At 39.3% G+C, this 20,519-nt stretch overlaps 1 protein-coding gene across 1 annotated transcript in view; it reads left to right on the top strand.

The window, feature by feature from the left end:
* Positions 1 to 20,519, top strand: part of slit3 (slit homolog 3 (Drosophila)) — a 199,225-nt gene that overhangs the window by 129,655 nt on the left and 49,051 nt on the right. Inside the window, exons 7-14 of the mRNA XM_056250333.1 lie at positions 382 to 453; positions 2,499 to 2,662; positions 3,659 to 3,806; positions 6,206 to 6,277; positions 8,741 to 8,812; positions 9,983 to 10,054; positions 19,470 to 19,613; positions 19,939 to 20,102. Coding sequence (XP_056106308.1) covers positions 382 to 453; positions 2,499 to 2,662; positions 3,659 to 3,806; positions 6,206 to 6,277; positions 8,741 to 8,812; positions 9,983 to 10,054; positions 19,470 to 19,613; positions 19,939 to 20,102 — 908 coding nt within the window. The remainder of the gene's footprint in view (positions 1 to 381; positions 454 to 2,498; positions 2,663 to 3,658; positions 3,807 to 6,205; positions 6,278 to 8,740; positions 8,813 to 9,982; positions 10,055 to 19,469; positions 19,614 to 19,938; positions 20,103 to 20,519) is intronic.

The following is a 20,519-nucleotide window of genomic DNA, read 5'->3' as shown; positions in this document are numbered from 1 at the left end:
TGTGTTCTGCATGTGTGTGATAGGTTTGGGGGTTATGGGGTGGGATGGATTGATTACAAGATTAGGTCAGCTAAGTAGTGCTAATCACAACTGTGGCTGGTATGACAGGAAACAGAGAGGTCTGCCATCCATAATTACAAGTGTGCACATCATTGATGATATCATCCTTTTGCAGACCATTACATGCTTATGTGGACACACACTACTTTCAGTGTGACTTTCTTATTTTATCTATCTAACAAATACCCTTATTGTTTTTTTTGTTTTATTCTGGTCTACATTGTCAAATGTTATCTGAAGTCACTCGCTAGTCTTTCTACTTAAATGAAATTAAGTAAATGCCTTTTTCTAACATTTGTTTTCTCTCTTTTTTCTTTCTAGCACTCTCAACAACAACAACATCACCCTCATCCCACTGTCAAGCTTCAACCACATGCCCAAGCTGCGGACACTGTGAGTACTGAGAAGTTTCTTGTCCACTTCATGGCATTACAACTAATGCTACACAGTCAGGCATTTATATACAGTATCTACATTTAGTACTAAATCTTAACTCTTTTTTTTTTTGAGGATTTGCTGCTTGACTGGAGCCCCTTTCCAGGCTCTGTGGTGACGCCATACCAGTTATCAGAGCGGTGGTCTGTTTGTGCAGCAGACATTGTCTTGGTTGAACATGTTGAGATGGCTGTCTTACACAGATGCCTGTGTTGCACTGTTGGACCCAAACCACAATTGATATAAATAATTACACAGTCCCCAAATCTCGCATGAATCATTCCCTGCTGTGGCTGACCTACGATATTAACGCGAGTCTAAGATGCTTTTGTTGTCATTCGAGTGTGGTCTTTCTTCTCAGAACTTTGGGTCTAGTAGAGATATAAATAATAAAATATGTCAAGAGTAAACACTAGTTTCATTTTGGGGCTTCTGGGAGCTTGAATCTCAGTCTGAAATACAAGGCTTTAGTGTTACTGTGACCCTAGTGCACATGTTCGGAGCTTCCTCCTTCAATCAGTCATTTTTTTCTCTCTATCTATGTCTCCTCCTCTTTCCGTCATGGCCGCCGAGCGTTCTCCCTGGAGTCATCCATAGCTCGAGCTCCGCAACCGAGCAGTCTGGCTTCCCTCCCATCAGTCAGCCCATCAGACAGGCCAGCCCCCTCATGCGGGATTGAATTTGCTGATGCTCGGATGGCCAGCCGCGTTGCTCCCTGGGCAGTATTGAATTATCCACAGCGAGGCTTTGGTTGCTACCCAGTTCCTTTGGATTGAATTTTCTGTCTCTAATATCCCTGATATATCTGTATTGAATTTGTTGCTCGTAAAAACAACTTATTAAATCAAATGTTTAGAGATGTTGGTAATCCATTTAGTTGGATGGTGGTTTGGCTCCAGATTTCTGATGAAATAGTTGAGTTCACCTCACCTATCCCCCACCACCTCCACCTCGCCTCCCCTTCTATAGATGTACTATCTTTGTGCATTCAATTAGATCAAATGATATCACCGCATGATGCTTGCCATTCAATAACTCAGACAAATGAAAAGCACTCCCACCGCTAGGCAAGTAGTCATTTTCTGTGTATCACGGTCGATAGGGTGTGTGTGCACGTGGAGCTGCCCCATTGTGCCCGTCCTCGGCTCATCCCATGCGCAGCTGAGGCAGCCGAGGCTCCTTCTCCCCATGGTCATCCATCTTGTAATCCCACTCATCTGTAATTAATCCGCAAAGACAGGGGGCCAGATACTGGATTTGTAATGGGAAAAGCTCTATTAAAACCGTCGCCCCCATGCTGAAATTGTCAATGAGCAGGTTTTTGTCCCCCTAACTGGATTCAGCCTGTTATTTCATTTACAGACAGTGATGACTGATATAGCTGCGCCTTTTGATTTGCTGACACCACTTTTTCTTTGAACTGTGTCTCTCGTCCCCTTCGGGTAATGGCCCTTGAGAGATTTATATTAAGATGTGAAAGATGTTATTGGGAATTGTGCCTTATTTTTAAAGACCTTGATGAAATGAGGGTGCATGCTCTGGGGATTTAGGAGTGGTTTACTGTGGTCTCGGTGGAGATGTTACTATAACCTGTACAATAGAATCTCCCATTCTCACTTGTGTTGTCACTTTAATTCTGATGTGTTATTTTGAGTCTTTATTACCTAAACTCTATAGAGATTCTCCCTATGAATACTTACTTGATCCCGGCAGATATTTCCTTCCTCTTTTGCATTTAAATGCCTTATCACAGATGGTATATGCCATGAAGGGTGTGGTAAACATATATTTTCTTCATTGTGTTTTCAAAAAGCTATTTCCCAACAACTCAAGTATCATCCAATCCAGCATTCATGTTAGACATACAAACCTCCTCTGACCTTTATTGGATGGATACTATCTCACTATCTGTCCCTCATTATTCTCTCTCTCTCTCTCTCTCTCTCTCTCTCTCTCTCTCTCTCTCTCTCTCTCTCTCTCTCTCTCTCTCTCTCTCTCTCCAGTCGCCTGCACTCCAACAGCCTGCACTGCGACTGCCACCTGTCCTGGCTGTCTGATTGGCTGCGGCAGAGAAGGGGGCTGGCCCCTTTCACACAGTGCATGGCCCCCGCCCATATGAGAGGTCTCAATGTCCCTGATGTTCAAAAGAGAGAATTTGTGTGTACAGGTATGACACAGAATGTACTTTCTCTTTCAGAATGTCCTTCTTTTGTCGCCTAGATAGATATATTATATTAATATTATTATAAATTATAGGTAATGTAAGACTGCTTTTAGGACCATCTTTTTTTTCATTTTTTTTTTCATTGTTATATTATTTACATTGATATTAATAACTAAATACAAATTTTCACAAATTCCCTAAATTCTCACCCTATTGCAAAAAGTATGTCTAATTCAGTATTGCAATACGATTACGAAAACCATGGCACAATATTTATTTATTTATTTATTTATTATGTGTAAACTAAATTCAGTCCGGCATTATAAATACTCCTCTGACATACTTTTTTTTACATTATAGTACTGACAGAGAAGTGTTATATATTTAACATGAGAATAATTTTTAGTAAAAAAAATCTTAATGGTCTTTAAATAGGGTTCATTTAAAAAAAAAAAAAAATCTAATAATGATTAATGTGAAAATATTGGCTGTTTAATACAAGTGAACACTGAGGGCCTTTTCATTGTGTTGTTTTATAAAGCCACTTCATACATTCTGTATCTTATTGGACCTTTGGGTTTCATTGGTGAAAAAGTTCACGTTCAGCTCTTGTTAATTAAGCCCCATTTTCCTCCCCCTCTGATTAATCAACTGATGAATATACTCCAACACAAACACAAAACAAACTGCAAGAAAAGGCGTTTCTTAATTAAGCTGCAAACAATAAAACAACAGGGACCCTGTTCTTACTGATTATGTACTGTATTAAAAGCTATTTTAATTAAATTGTGGATTAATGCTAAATTTCATAGTAGTTATAACTGTCATGTAGCTTCCATTCAGGACTATCAGAAAGCATGTGTTTCTATTCATATTTCACCTAAAATGGTGTTAATGTTCCCTGTGATCTCCATTTGCATTCTTGTGTCAGTAAACCATGTTGTCTTTAGTCAATTTTCCTCCCGATATGTTATTTTACCATCTTTTCCTCCGCCCCAGGTCCTACTCAGACAGAGCCAAGGTCATGTGCTCCCCAAGCGCCTGTCTGCCCTGCCGCCTGCACCTGCAACAACAACAACGTCATAGACTGCCGTAGAAAAGGCCTGACGGAGATTCCTGCCAACCTGCCTGAAGGAATTGTGGAAATGTATGGATTCCACTCCTTAAAATCATTTCCCTTCTCTATTTGTGTAAAAATAGTCCAGTGTGATAAGTACTTACCGCTGGTATTGTATCTGCAGTGATCTGCCTTCTTTCTCCTGTCATATAACAAAGGCCATTAGCTGTGCAGTGTTGCAGCCTCATTAGCGAGTGTGTTAACGCCGTGCCGCAGTTGCAGATAGATCTTGCTCAGAGCTACTGGAGGTCTACCAGCCTGTCTGCTGGGTGTAGGCAATTAGATAACCAGTCAAGGATCAAAATGAGGCAAGTTATACTGAGCATCAAATGTCCAGGAAAGCTGAGTGTCTTATCAGCAGATTCAAGCAGTGCTCAACCAAAGCTGTCTGTGATATGATGTTGAATTGCACACTTTTTAAATATGAAGTATATACTTAATAAGTACTCTTATACCAAGACTTTAGTAGGATCTATGACATTTCACATCAGCTAAAGCCAATATGCGAATGAGCGCACCCCGATATTAGCTGTTACAAGTTACTATTCGAGTAAACATAGAAATAAAATAAAGAGAAAGAACTAGGGACAGGGAGTGCTTTTCTCTTTTTCTTGTTAATAATTTTGTTTAATTAATATTAGCAACATATTAGTCAGCAGCAGGTCTATTAGGTTGCATTTACGCTGCATATAATATACATGGACTTAATACATAACCGACTGTTTTACATTACATTTACATTAATATCTCACCAAAATGTGCATTTTAATCAAGACCTAGAATTGAGTTGGCTCTCATTACTGCCAATACTGTAGAATGAAGTTATTTTAGTACCCCAAATGTGGACATTTCTACACAGTCTTGCAAGGAAACTCTGCTCTTGCGAATGTTAGTTTTAACCTCATTTAAAGGGATATTCTCTAAAGCCTTGGTTGTCTTTGGATGTATTTGATTACTGTGGCTTTTCGTGTGATTTGGTTACTTTTTTATGCGAAAACCACTGATTTTCTAAAGCAGCTATTAGATTAATGTTATTGTCAATTTTTCTGCCTATTTACTTTTTTATATGACCTTTACAACATTGTGCTGTCCAAGTTAGCTTGTGTAATTTTAATGTTAGCCTATTAATCTTAGCTTTCGGAGTAAAAAGCAATCAAATTAATGTAATTCATACAGTACTGCCATTTAAAACATCTGACCTTGTTGTTGTTCCAGCTACTTCTGTATTCAGTGTCCTTCAAATACAAAAGAGCATCCAAAAGAGGTTTAACGGTATCCTCCAAAAAACAAGGACGGTTTGGTTGTGCATGGGAAATTTGCAAGGCCGACATTTCCATTGTGCGAATAGGCTGGGACGTTGTGTTTAATGATCATATAGCAATGCAGCAGAACGCTCACACACATGCATACTATTACAAAGAACACACTCAAGTTTTTCAATGTGCTTTGGCTGTCTTGCCTCAGGCTGATTGAATGTTCTCGTGCTTTGGAGAACGTCCATATCGTCTTGGTCAGGGTATTTGGTATCCATATTGATTCAGAGATCCTTGTTTGCACTAAAGGACAGGTAGGTAATTGCCCTGATATGTGCTGTTCCTCGCCGTTGTTGTTATGTCAATAGTGTATGACCTTTGCATAATAAATGGATATGCAGGCTAGGACACATTTAGCCAAACCGAACCCATGGCCAAAAACAAATTGGGCTAATGAAATGATGTATAACCTGGAGCATGCAGTAGAGCTGCGCTTATTTCTCAGAGACTTGTTGTCGGTGCACTCTTATCCCAGTGAGCCAAAACACAAATTGAACACTTAATGTACAGGCCGCCATAAAGCATTTATAGATGGCTTTCTCTGTAGACCTCTTGAAGGAGCATTAAGCACCACCCAGACTCTCAAAAATGAAAGGTTCTTCAATGAAAGACTCTTGTGAGCACTTTAGGTTCAACAAAACACCCCTGTCTTGTCAAAAACTATTTTTTACTTAATGGGGTTCTTCTTGCTCTGTGGTTCTTGTGTGATTTAAAATAATACAAGCAGGAATAGTAAAAGCATTATTTTAAATAAATAAAAAGTTATTTGTGGAACTTAAAATCAGGCTTTTTGGTTTTAATTGGAACGTTTCATTTTTAAAAGTGGGTCTACACATGAAGAAATGAATTAGTGTACAGTGAATTAGTAGACTCTAAGAAATGAATTAGTGTACAGTGAATTAGTAGACTCTAAGAAATGAATTAGTGAACAGATCTCTGTTGAGGGGAATAAATGTTATATGTACTTGTACATTTGTGATACACCTACAGGAATATTACATTGTTTTCTTTTCTGCGCTGTGCCATATTTGTTTTGTAATTTTATTATATTCAATTACTTGTGTAATGGAAAAGTCAGTGTTGTGTAACAAAACGTATCCATCTGTTCCCGCGCAGCCGTCTGGAGCAGAACATGATCAAGAGCATCCCAAAAGGAGCGCTCTCCATGTACAAGAAACTGAAGAGAATGTAAGATCTTCCTCACACCACAACACAAACTAATACAAACGTTCTGTTAAGAAACTCTAGATGGCGCTGTCTGATGGGTCCTTAAATCAGCCTGTATGCAATCACATCATTCTCTATAGGGCGCAGCTGATTGGTTCCTGCTGTATCAGTAGCCAATGAGCTCGCTGCTCAACTTTTAAATACCTGGTCTGCACTTGCTGTAGCAGTTGCAGCATGCTTTCAGAAACCCTCCACCTTCCCCAGCTCCACCTGTATAGATCTGTTACGGGTTATTCATGTATGCTATATTGTACAGCAGCAGCATTTCTTACTTGCTCACAGCAGTGCACCGTGTATCAATATTGTCATATACATTACCGTGCCAAACACTCCGAGAGTTGTCATGACAGAACGGATGTTACCATTTACTCTAGATTTAAAAATAAATAAATAAATAAATATTTAAATTTGAGCACATAATCAGCATTATAATGATTCTCAGACGGATCATGTGACACTAATGATGCTGAAAACTCTATTCCATCACAGGTTCTTTTTAAATTGTAATAATATTTCAATATTTATGATTAGATACTTCTATCAAAATCAGTTGCACTTTATTTTACAGTGCGTGCACTTTCAGTGTACTTACCAAGAAAGTACTGAATAATTGAAGGTAACTGCATGGGTTAAGATTAGGTTTAGGGGTATGTTCAGGACTAGTACCTAGTTATTACCCAGTTATTGTAATTACTAGAATAAGTAGAGAGTGTGTACATGTTATTAAGCACGGCTGTAAAATAAAGTGCTACCAAAAAGTCTTACTGACCCTAAACTTTTGAATGATAGTGCATATCCAAAAAGCAGTTTAATAAAATCAGCTAAATATTTATTTTTTCATTTCTATTTGACACATCTAGAGATATACACACTTTGGGTCTCATTCATGAAACACGAGCAGAACGAATTTTTGTGTAAATCATGTGTAAAGTGGTTCTGGCGTAAATTTTCGGATTCATTAAAATGTTCGTATTTTCCAAATGTTAGTTGGTGCACAAGAAATCTACACCTGCTCCCAGCCACGCGTAAATAGTGCACTTAACACCCGAACGTTTTGCTCATTAATAAGGCTGCATTTTATTTCACCTTAATCAGGTACATATTTGCACAGCATTTTTTAAAAATATTATATATAGTAATTACATACGTTTTTTCTTATTATGAGAGCCAGTAATAGCATCTGCGATGGTGGTCCTTCTCCAGTTTGAATACTATTTTTCAGAAGTGAACTAATTCGTTTTTTGCTCTCAAGCTTAATGTCGAACCATTTTCTTCTCACTTCTGGGAATGTTCGATTAACAGATGAAACTCCATTAACTGCATCTGTAATATGCTGCCAAGCTTCCTTTTTTTTTAGGACCCGATACGCCACTATGTACGCTTGAAAATAAAATGTGGCTTTTTGAACGAACTTCTGATAATAAAACTTCAATTTCTGCATCTGAGAATTTTTTTTTTTCATTCGCATTCATGTCATAATATGATGCCAGTTGTCAGTCGGATTTAATGGGCGGGATTTATGGTAATTGAGAATGAACGTGCACGCGCATCCCATTTACGACTGATTGGAATTCATTAACACACACACACATTTTACTATCACATCTGACGTTTACGAAGTATTTGTGAATCAGGAGAAGAGTTTTCGGGAAGGTCTCTTTACGCGCAAATCACTCGCATATTTACTCGTATATTTACGAATGTTTCATGAATGAGACCCATTGTCTTTTTACACTTTTTAACCCTATGAATGAACTCTATACTTGCTGCAAGTGATCTCCTGTCAGCCACTAGAAAAAATAGTAGAAGGGTTCATAATACACACGGAGGTTTATAGAGGGATGTCACCCCGCACAAGAAAATCTATATTTTGGTCACAAATTCAGATATTTAATGAGAACTTCTCACCTCTGCTTTGGCAGTGATTCCTTGACGTGAAGAGCTCAGCATTTTGAGGAATATATTCAAACAAATCTAGGCCTCCTGAGAAAAACACAACACCTGAGAATTTTTTTTTTTTAATTTGTGTACCGTTTTTGACAACCACTTCGCTGTGGATTTCATTTCTACCCCAACAACCTAAAATTGAGAAACACTGATATAGTACATGACAGAAGACAAATGATCAGTTAATCACCCTCATGTAAAAATGAATAACTGGTCCACACAGCTAAATTGCTATATTTCAAGTCATGATATAGCTTGTGAGAAGAAGTAAATGGTTTTCAATTTTAGTTGAAATATCCTTTCAAAGATTAAATGCTAATGATGGCCACCAGTTTCTTATGTTCTTTCAGTATCGAGTTTGCTGGGTATTTATAGAGTATACTATCGACATCCTGTCAGACAAATGTGCAAACCATCCCTTTGTTGGTCTAACAGTCAACTTTATTATCTCTATTTGTGTGTTTTATGCTGTTACAGAGACCTGAGCAAGAATCAGATATCCGAGATTGCAGAAGATGCGTTTAGTGGCCTGCGCTCGCTCAATTCACTGTAAGTGTTTCTCACACAAAATGACACAGACATATTAAAATTCATATACCTGAGCTGCATAGCAATACATTTACAAAGATAATAAGCGTGTGTAAATGTAGACAGTCAGGTGAAAGGACAGGTGTCGAATAAATCAGCTGACAGGAGGCTGACAGAATGGAGATGAGACAGCCCACTGTCTGCCTGCGTGTGTGTCTTTCACTGTGTGTGTGTGTTTACTGACATCTGCAGCAGCGTGAACACGAGGGAGGACTTTCATTTAAATCACCACAACAAGTCAGAATCAGACAGAAGAGTCAGCGTGCGCATATTAATTCGGTCAGATCTATTTCCCTGCGACCGGCCCACACAGCTGTACACGAGACAGAGCTCATTTACACATGCCGTGTGATTAAAGAGACGCTGAGGGGAGGACGATGGGCTCTAGTCTCTCAGGGAATAGGAATAAAGCAATGAGGATGCACAAGATGTCATAAATACACAGCCACACATTTGCTTGGAAATTAGAGTGTGTTGAAGAAATAGTTCAGCCAAATGTGAACATTGTTCAGAACTTATTTGAACTCAACTCATTCTTTGTTCTATGAAACACAAAAAACAATTGCTACGAATGGAGACTGTCGCATTCAAACTTCAAAAGGACACAAAAACATCATAAATTAACACAAAAATTGTCTTTATGATTCATGCTTTGTGTCAGGAACAGACAGAAATTGTATTCGTTATTGGCTGAAAACGTTGACATCTGCATGGCATGTTGATAAAAGAAGTATTAATGTGATTTTTTATTTATTTAATTATTTAATAATTAAATATTTGTTCTTAATCAGACCTTTTCAGTGGTTCACAAAACCAGTCTGAGCGATTTATTCATCAATTAGACTGATCTGGTTCACGATCACATCTAACTTGATAGCTCACTAAAGGTGAACATTATCAGGAAAACTGACTTTCTGACATACAGCTATATTGTATTTGAAAACTTGGGTTGAGTTTTATGAACCACATTTGATGAATCTTTTTATGATTTTGCCACATCTTTTTTTAACATGAAAGCCCCTCTAAGAAAGAATGTACACGCTTGATGAGTTGCACATGGGTTACACATATTGAGACATTGTGGGTTGATTCATTGTTTTCTATTTGCATTGTATCTGTGTTTGTCTTCAGGGTCCTGTATGGAAATCAAATCACAGAGATCCCAAAGGGACTGTTTGATGGCCTTGTCTCCCTCCAACTGCTGTGAGTGTTGCATTTCTGACTCAATAACCTTCAATGTCAAGAAGATTGTGTGTGTGCGTGTGCAAAATGTCCCCACATGGATAATAATACCAGTCATTTTTTTAACTTGTGGGGACTTTTTTTTTTTGGTCCGTGTGCGGGAAAATGGCTTATGAATCATACGAAATAAAGTTGTGAAGTGAAAATGTACAAATTCTGAAAGTTTTTTTGTGATGGGTAGGTTTAGTGAAGGGGGATAGAATATACAGTTTGTACAGTATAAAAATCATGGTACCACTTTACTTTACAGTCCTGTTCCCTATGTACTACATACAATTAGGGGTGTGACGGTTATTATATAACCGTGAGACTGACGGTTATAGTTGAACACCGTCATTCGAACTCTATAACCGCCAAAACCGTGCTATTAAAATATTTTTTACAAACATTTTTTATCATAGAGAATGTTTAAATACTAATATCATCTTACGAGGGAAACGGAGGCTGCTACTGCTGGAGATGATTCGGGAGAGGTCTGTGCACCTTTACCGATCAGAGCGTGCGCTGACACGGAGTAAAGCCTTGTTTATACTCGACGCATCCGCACGATCGCGAAGGTGCGCGCGGCAAAAATGACGCGTTCGGTGCGCAAGACCGGCAAGACCCCATAGGCTATGTGCACAAGCGTAGTTTCGAACTTCCGCTATTGTCAGAAGTCGGCATGTCAGTTTCCGGTTTACGGCTGTTCATCCGCATCCGCTATAAACGAACAAGATGAGAGCTGCTGTTGTACGAAAAAAAGAGTTCTTAAACACATCTAAGTTTCTAAGAACTGTAGGTGGATCTATCATCTAACGCCCGTTTCACACATACCCCGTTTGCAGTGTGTGTTGCGGTGCAGGAGCAACGTGTGCTAAAGTGCTTTCACTTATGATGCGTTTGCAGTGAATAACTGATCCGCGGCTGTGCCACAAACACATACTTACTATTTTTATTTAAAATCCAGAAGTTGTGCTGCAACTTTTATTTCAAAAAAAGTTGTCAGCATTGCGATTCTTTGTACACACTCTGAAATGGACGTATGCACGTTTAAACACAATTTAAACAACGTAAGTTAGGGCTATTATTCCATGCATTACTTATATTAATGCCGCGTTCCAGGCAACCGGTAACCCGTGTTTTTCCAACCTTATACCCGTGAAAGTGCACTGGAACGGCAGTCAAACCCGTGACTTCCCACCCGTGAACTCGTACTAGATCGATGTACTCCCAGTTACGAGTTCTGACGTCACATAGCCCGCAAAACCATACAAAACAACAATGGCATCCCCTACGGATGCAGTGTTTATGCAGGCGGTACACAGTGAGAATACACTTTAGGACAATATAACGTTGCAGTCAAATTAATAATAATATAATAATAATGATAATAATACACACAAGATTATGTATTACAATGTTATGTGTCTGAAACAATAAGTGTGTATATACACACACGATTATGTATTACAATGTTATGTGTCTGAAAAAATTATAATATATTGCGCTCAGGTAGTTTGGCGTGACTGGCCTGGAATGCTACAAAGTCGTGAGTCGTGGTTTGAAGTCGTGATTTACGTGCTCAAAAACCTGCCTGGAACGCAGCATAAGTTGCTCAAGCAAGTGGTCAAATTTACTATATTAAAATGGCAAATATTTTAAATTAAAACTTAAAATTGGCAAAACCAGCCGACTCACGTGCCTTTTCTTTTGCATTTAAATTGTAATAGCCTACAATAGATCTTGCATGTCTCAAAGAACTTGTTTTTCCACCTCCACGAATGAGACGAGTGTTTTTCATTATGTCGCCTTAATTGTAGTTTTCCTTGATTTACCCCGGTCTTCACAGTCTTCAGATGACTGTGAAAAATAGTAGTACCGGTATATTAAATGCATCTATGGTGAGATTACTACATTGTATTTAATGAAACGCATTCATGGTAAAATTACTACATTTTCAGGTCAATCTTTGTGCATTTTGACCACGAAACATGCGGTGTCACTTTAATGCAGCACAGCAGATTCGGTGCAGTAACGATCGCTGCACTGCTGTTATACGTGCCGCATCTGGAACGGTGTGAAAAGTGAAAGCCCTAACCTGTTAACATGGTGCGTTAGGAGCACTGCTGTGTGGCACTTTGCTCTGCTTCAAGTCGCTAACAGCCATTTGAGCTTCCACCGCTTCCCGAAAAACACCAACCTTCGTGCGCAGTGGCTGCACAAAATAGACATTTTGGGCGACGCGCAAAAAAAAAAAAAAAAGTAAGTATGTGTTTGTGGTACAGCCGCGGATCAGTTATTCACTGCAAACGCATCATAAGTGAAAGCACTTTAGCACACGTTGCTCCTGCACCGCAACACACACTGCAAACGGGGTATGTGTGAAACGGGCGTTAGATGATAGATCCACCTACAGTTCTTAGAAACTTAGATGTGTTTAAGAACTCTTTTTCTCGTACAACAGCAGCTCTCATCTTGTTCGTTTATAGCGGATGCGGATGAACAGCCGTAAACCGGAAACTGACATGCCGACTTCTGACAATAGCGGAAGTTCGAAACTACGCTTGTGTACATAGCCTATTTAGTCTCGCGTAGCCAGACCTTCAGGCTGACGGCTGAAGGTCTGGAACTCATAGCAGCTTTCTTTGGCCAAGGCCCGCCCATAAGGCCGTTTGACCGACATGTCAAACAACCAATTACAGTTCGTTTTGTTCAGCGTCACGTTTCGGGGCGTGGAAATGTCCCCACAACAACAGACCGGCGTGCAACAAGTCAGTCAGCATAGAAAATCAAAGAAGGAGAAGAAAACCGAACACAATACTGAATCGGCCAGCTGCGATGTCAGCGTCTGTTGTTTCATGTTTGCCCGCAAACGCGGCTGATAGGCCTACCTTCACAGTTAGGTACTTCACTTGATCTTCCATAATAGATCCTAGCTGTCAACATTGAACATTGAATATAAGGGAGATTTCCCGGAATCCATCCCCAAAATATTGGGATTCTTACCCACCACAAACTTTAAAAATAAAGCACTAATCATTAAAAGTCTAAAGAGTTTATAACTACAAATGAGTGAGAGAGAAAGAGACAGTGTGTGTGTGTATGAGAGAAAGTGTGTCATTTTTTAAACATTTTTTATCAGAGAATGTTTAAATACTAATATCAGCTTACGAGGGAAACGGTACGTGGTGCTTCGGGGGCTGCTGGAGATGATTAGGGAGAGGTCTGTGCTCCTTTACCGATCAAAGCGCGCGCTGACACGGAGTATAATTGTTTATACTTGACGCGTCCGCACGAGTTGGATGCGCAAGACCGGCAAGACCCCATTTCGCTTGGCTGTGTGCACAGCTTTTTTTGTAACAGCGCGCGCGGCGCCGCATACGACGATGAACGACTTCAAGCCGAATCTGCCCGAGCATGTACGTCTCACACAATCAGAGCGTAAAAATACGGGATATTTTACGGGAAAATAATAAAACGGGAAGACAGCGGGAAAAGAGCTTAAATACGTGAGAAACCCGGAAAAAACGGGAGGGTTGACAGCTATGTAATAGATAGGAGGGGACACACAACTAGTAAAGTTGGATCTGCTGGGAATCCTTATAAATGCTGACAAAGGGTCGGCCAGGCTTGGAAAATAATACTCTTCCCAAATCCCGTCGGCAAACAGGCTAAAATATCTCTTTTTGTCTCCACTAAGTGCCTCAAACAAAACTCCTGGACATCTCTTAAAGAGTCTACGCCGTGAACCTCGCATACTTTTGAGAATCCTACGTTTAGCTGATCTTGATAAATGCTCATTGTCACTCATGTAAACACAACAGTTTTTCTTCCGCAATCACACGTCTGCGCTTTGTTTCCCGGCAGACCGAAAATAAACGCGACACTCGCGCCCCCCGGAAATCCGATAAAACTCAACCAATCAGATGATGACTTCGACATTCCTGAAGTGTTTCCAGTTAAGTGTACCATATGCATCAGACGTTTAGCCAACGTTCCGTGGGCGTGACGTCTGAGGCTGAGACTATAGCCTATTTGGCTTGGCTGTGTGCACAGCTTTTTTTGTAACAGCGCGCGTGGCGCCGCGTCCGAGGGTGACCGAATTCAAGCCGAATCTGCCTGAGCATGAACGTCTCACCGCACCGGCACGCAGTTTGCGCGTCTAAAGCGCAAAGTTCATTCCAAAGTTTTTTTCGTTAAGGTTTTGTTTACTGTGTGTGATTTATTTAAAACAAAGCACGTTCATTGCAACGTTTGTTTGTTTTGTTTGTTAAGGATTTGTTTACTGTGTGATACATTTAATGGAAAGCACATTCACTTCTAGTTGTCTTGCTGTTCATGTTAAATAAACGCCAGTAGCTAATCAGTGTCTGCTTAGTTGTCCTATAACAGACAAACAGTTTTTCACCCCCCCCCCCCCCCCCCCCCTGACGGTTATGTTACGAACCGTCACATTTGACTCACGTCATAACCGTCATCACCAATTCTGAAACCGGCACACCCCTACATACAATGTACTTATTACAGTAATTACTATAACTGAGTGTAATATCTAGGTACTAACCCAGAACCTTCCCCTAAACCCATCATTAACCCCTGTACACCGTAAAAACAGAAAAACAGTTGCTGCTTTACATTTTTAAGTACAATTGTCACAACGCTGTGTTGTACAACACTCACGAACACGATGATGTAGGCAAAGGTAATCTTTAATAAATCCACAGGAAGATAAATCACACAAAGAGAACGGCTTACAACACATACAGTGCTGCTTAGCATAAGTGAAGAAATCCCATGCTACGGTTGACTAAAAAGAGGAATAAAAAATCATCTTTTGGAATTTGATCTTAATGCCTTAATTAAAAAATGAGGAAAAATCCAACCTTTAAGGACACTATGCATTTTGATAAAGTGCCCTTGGCCTTTGGAATTAAAATAGCCCCACACCATCACCCTTCACCATACCTAGAGATTGGCATGGGGTACTTTCCATAAGATCATCTCTCAATGCAAATCAAACCAGCTATTAGGCGAACTGAAATAAAACCATGCCAATCTCTAGGTATGGTGAAGTGTATGTGATGATGTGGGGCTATTTTAATTCCAAAGGCCAAGGGAACTTTATCAGGATGCATGGATCCATGAAATAACTGGCCTTTAAAAATAAAAATCTGCCTTCATCTATGGGAATTTAACATAGGGAATTTAACATTTAACTGATTTATGCCCCTGTATTTTAAGGAAGAACATTTATTCATTCACAAAGACAATTGGTGTCCTTAAAGGTTGGATTTTTCCTAATTTTTTTAATTAAGGCATTAAGATGATTTTTTTAGTCCTCTTTTTAGTCAACTTTAGCATGTGTTCACTTATGCTAAGCACTGTATCACATACAAAACATGACAGCAAATGAATAGACACTGAATATGACTTAAGCATACAAGCAAATCAGGATAATAAACGACACATAGAAAAACTAACCAGAAACTATGATGACTAACTCAGTGGAAACGGTGCAAACTGAAAACAAAGTCCAAACTAAATCAGAGTCTGACAACAATCAACTTGGATGTTTAAGTCATTTCAACTTAACTTGAGTTTTATCTTTTATAACTTATATAAAAAAGTTGATGAGTTATTTTGACGAGTTAAAGCAATATAAAAACATATGTTATCATAACTTATTGATACTTTTTTTTTTTTACAGTGTAGTTACCTTAAATTTTCCAGTATTTTCTTAGGTAAGTACACGTACTGTAAAATAAAGTGCAACTGAAAATCATTAAGTCTATGGAGAGTTCCCATAAAATATGTTTCTGTTATTATATTTGATAATATACAGCAAGGGCGCATTAAATTCATCAAAATTGACAGTAAAAACTTTTACAAAAGATCCTTTTTATTCAACAAAGAATCCTGAAATAAATGTATCAGAGTTTTCACAAAAATATTAAGCAGCACAACGTTTTTTCAACATTGATGATAATAAGATCTTGAGCAGCAAATCAGCATATTAGTATGATTTTTTTAAAGGATCATGTGACACTGGAGACTGGAGTAATGGTGCTGAAAATACCATCATAGGAATAAATTACATTTTAAAATATATTCAAATAGAAAACTGTTATAATAATATTTCACATTATTACAGTTTTTACTGTATTTTTTTTATCAAATAAATGCAGTCTTGGTGAACATAAGCGACTTCTTTTACAAACATAAAAAAAAATGTACCAACCCCAATTTATCGGTGGTGTACATCTTGAAAACGTTTTATCATATATCATTTTAGCACCATAACAATTAGGTATTTTCTTTTTGTGGAAGACCTTATAGTCCACGTTATCATGATTTGAGAATGTTTTATCAGTGCCAGAGAAATAATACAGAATATCAAATATTTCTTATTAATTTTACATCATGCTCTACAATGTATTTAGTGAAGCATTTGGACTCACTGGTTTATAGGAGGTAGAACATGTCTCCCCTTTCCCTCATAAAAGAAGGTAAAGCACTAAAAGAAGAGAGGAGGCATGTACTGTTTTGGCTGAAGGGAGCATCAAGTTTTATTTTCAGTTCCTCATGGGGGAACACTCTCGACATCATTAGTATGTAAATTGGACTTGATTGCTAAACATGTCCCTCACACCTACTTATATTTGTGTAGACATGGAAACATTGCTCAGACATAATTTCCGCATTTAATGGTCCAAATTGAGGTGAATCTGTCGGCTCTAATGGGCCTGTTTCAGCTTATTCTAATGATTTGGGGAAATTCTGATGGCTTCTGGTTTTCTTAACGTACACACTTCTCCCGCAGGCACAAACATAAGCTCACATCACCTGTTATTACGCTTCTAAAACAGCATAGATTCACTGGAGCGGCCGACCCATGTTTTCACCGTCAACTGCCATAATGACACAAATTATCTTTGTTTTCAGCAATTAGAGTTCTTCATCCTTAATGGATTTTCTTAATAAGACCCTTTCAAAGGAACACCTCAGGGCATTCCAGCCATTTCGCTAGGCTATTTTGGTGTTTCTGTGTTTCTTTCTGTTGTATATGGTTTTATTCAAGCTTTTTTATCTTCTCTATTTTTTTGTGATACTCAAACCTAATTAGTTCACCCTGTGAGTAGACTAACGATGCATGCGTTTGCTCCAAGACAAAACCTCATTACAATGGCTTTCAGTAATTAAGCACACCACTGCGTTAGTCAATTGTCAGGCGGCCTGAACAGGAAAGACGTGAAGGCGGCTGGAAGTCAGGGAGGAGTGCGTGACATGACAAGAGTGATGGGTAAAACTCAGCAGATGAATACTCCAGCGATTCATCGACAACACGTTCACTGCTGTTTTGTTCACATTTGTGATCTGTGAACCAAGTAAATTACAACTATAGATTTGAATATGTTTCTGATACTAACATCAAGTCACACAGCTTTGAGCACTTTGTGGTTCCCACACACTGACTCGGGGACTGCACTGAAAGAGGGTTTTATATGGTCACTGAGGACTATGCAACAGCCACACATGCTCAACAGAGTTTACATCACAGCCTTCTGTAATGCAATAAATAACCATCAGTCATCAAGAACAGCATAACACAATGGCAAAATTACAGAAATTTAAGTAGGGGTGTAACGGTTCACAAAATGCACGGTTCGGTTCGATACGATACACTTGTGTCACGGTTCGGTACGATTCGGTACGTTTCCGATACAGCAAAAAGAAAGAAATGCCAGAGAAATTTCCTTGATTTAATTTTTTAAATTGTACTTTTATTAAAACTAACATCATAAAGCAGGGCCGGACTGGGACCAAAATTCAGCCCTGGCATTTGTGGTTTTCACCGGCCCAACTAATTGATGACGTTAAAAAAAACGTCCCCAGAATCTGAACATTTTTCCCACTGAGACACACCATACAAGGCAGCAATGACTTTCACACTGTAGGCATACACGTCATGATATAAGACTGAGGCGCATAGACTTTAGTCCATACACATTCACAGCACACACGAGCATGGCACAGCGGCCAAAAACACACGCACACACACGAGCATGGCACGGCGGCCCGACGCACACAATACAACTGCTTAATAAAGAAAAAGCACCATGACCAAACCACAATAGAATATATATGATAAACAGAAGCATGACCTACCTTATTAAAGTGGGAATGCTTCTATATCAGTTATATAATCAGTTATTTTATCTTGGGACATTTTTCAGCATGGGCCTCAAGACATTTGCGTTTTTTGTCCCTTATTTTTTCTGCACCACCCTTTACTTTCACAATGTTCGTCTTTTTAACCATTTTGTAGATCGGCAACTGAAATGCTAGCAAGATTTGTTTTACTCTTTCCCCGCTTTTGGTTGCGTACTACTCTTGATGTGGAGCATATTACTTTGGGCAGAGGGGAGGGCCTCTGCCTATCACGTCCTCATGCGAGATAGGTCCGACTGCAGAACCGCAGAACCATACGTCATAGCAGTGTGAGGACGACAGCGCCAGCCTAACAGTCTGATGCCGGAAGTGGGCGTGGCCAGGCATTGCGCTACTTCTGTGTTTTAGAACGTTTCAAAGTTTAAAACAATGCTAAAATCAACCCTTCTTCCTGGTTTCCACGTCAGCGCTGTTTGATCCGTTAATAACGGAGAAATGTGAATGTTTCTCACTAGATCTCGCAGCGATGTTATTACTTCACTGGCGAATTCAAATGCTTTCTTTACTGGATTTCGCTGTGCTGATGATTAAGATCGGCTCGCGCTGCATTGGTCCAAACTGATAAACGGTCCGTCAACCACACAATAACGAGTGGTTTCGTTCCGCTTACATTACATTTGCCATTTGATGTTGGGTCAATGTTGTGGTCACGCCAGCGTCTGAGCGCGCTTGCCACGCGTTTGCTTTTTGCTTTGCTATGATTTGTTTGTTTTGCTTTTGTTTCTTGTTTGCTTTTCTTTATCCTTTTTGTTTAGCTTTTTTGTTCTTTTGTTTTGTTCTTTGCTTTGCTTTTTGTTTTCTTCTGCTTTGCTTTATTGCTTTTCTTTTCTTTTGTTAGCTTCTTTGTTCTTTTGTTAATTTTCAATTGGATTTTTTCTATTTCATTTATTTATGTGTACTTTATTTTTTATTTTATGAATTCACAATTTTGACAGTGTCAGTATTTTTTTCACAAGATTTGTGGGGGTTTTATGTCATTTGAACGATATGCGCATTGTACTGTAAATCACTTGATTAGAAAGTGTCTGTGAAGAGTGCAAATTTAAACAAATGTTATGACAAAGCTTAATAAATGTTTTTTGTTATTTGCTATATTAGAGCTAAAGTGTGTTTATACTGATGAGAAAAGCTTGTCTCGTGATGAAACTCGTGATGTTGACTCTTCCAGACTGCTGAACGCCAACAAGATCAACTGTCTTCGTGTGAACACTTTCAAAGACCTGCAGAAACTCAACCTGCTGTCCCTCTACGACAACAAGCTTCAGACCATCAGCAAAGGCCTGTTCGCCCCTCTGCGCGCCATCAAAACACTGTGAGTTAACACACACACACACAAACCCTCCATCCTTCACACCCACACTCAGTCCAAGAGACTCCAGTCTCTAAGCAACTGTTGAGCGGGGCTGCCTTCACCCCGCAATTAATTAGCTCCAAGTAGACGGCAAAACAACAACACCATTAACAGCAGCAAGATAAATGTGAACTAAACAAATGGAAACCTTACACTGAAAATAGCAGTTCATGTTTATGAATGCATAGCAATCGTATTGTTATCACAGGATATTACTGTTTGATTGCACAGACTCCCTCGACTCTAATTAAGCGTTTTGAGTTATTGTTATGTTCGCCCTCCACAGACACCTCGCTCAGAATCCCTTCATGTGTGACTGTCATCTGAAGTGGCTGGCCGACTACCTGTTTGACAATCCAATTGAGACCACCGGGGCTCGATGCAGCCACCCGCGCCGGCTCGCCAACAAACGCATCAGCCAGGTCAAGGGCAAGAAGTTCCGCTGCACAGGTAGAGTTACACACGTGTGCACTGTTCAAAGAAGACTTTTTACTCTGAAAAGAATTTCAGACTAAGTCGTTCAGAAATCGAAATGTTTTTGACCTCATAACATGATTGCCCACATTTAAATTCAGTAATCAGCTGTTTGGTGGCTGCTCATTTGTCAAAATACACTATTTGAATATGTTGTAAAATGACCCACTAAATGATTGTTTTTGCTCCAAGATACATTGACTGACATTATAAGAGTACTTGTGCTATCTGAAAGCCAGTCAATCAAGTGAATGAAGCAGAGTTCAGCTACTGCCGCCCACAGTGAGCAAGTCTCGTACATAGTTCTGGCCCACCAATTGCTGCTCACGTACTTCACACTGAGACTCCTTACATTCAACTACATCCCTTTCCTTTTCTTATATGTGTGTGTGG

This window comes from Rhinichthys klamathensis, unplaced genomic scaffold, assembly GCF_029890125.1.
Source record: "Rhinichthys klamathensis goyatoka isolate OS25496 unplaced genomic scaffold, OSU_Roscu_1.1 h1tg000068l_1, whole genome shotgun sequence".
Classification (NCBI taxonomy): Eukaryota; Metazoa; Chordata; class Actinopteri; order Cypriniformes; family Leuciscidae; genus Rhinichthys; species Rhinichthys klamathensis.
This window is presented reverse-complemented; position numbering and strand designations above follow the sequence as displayed.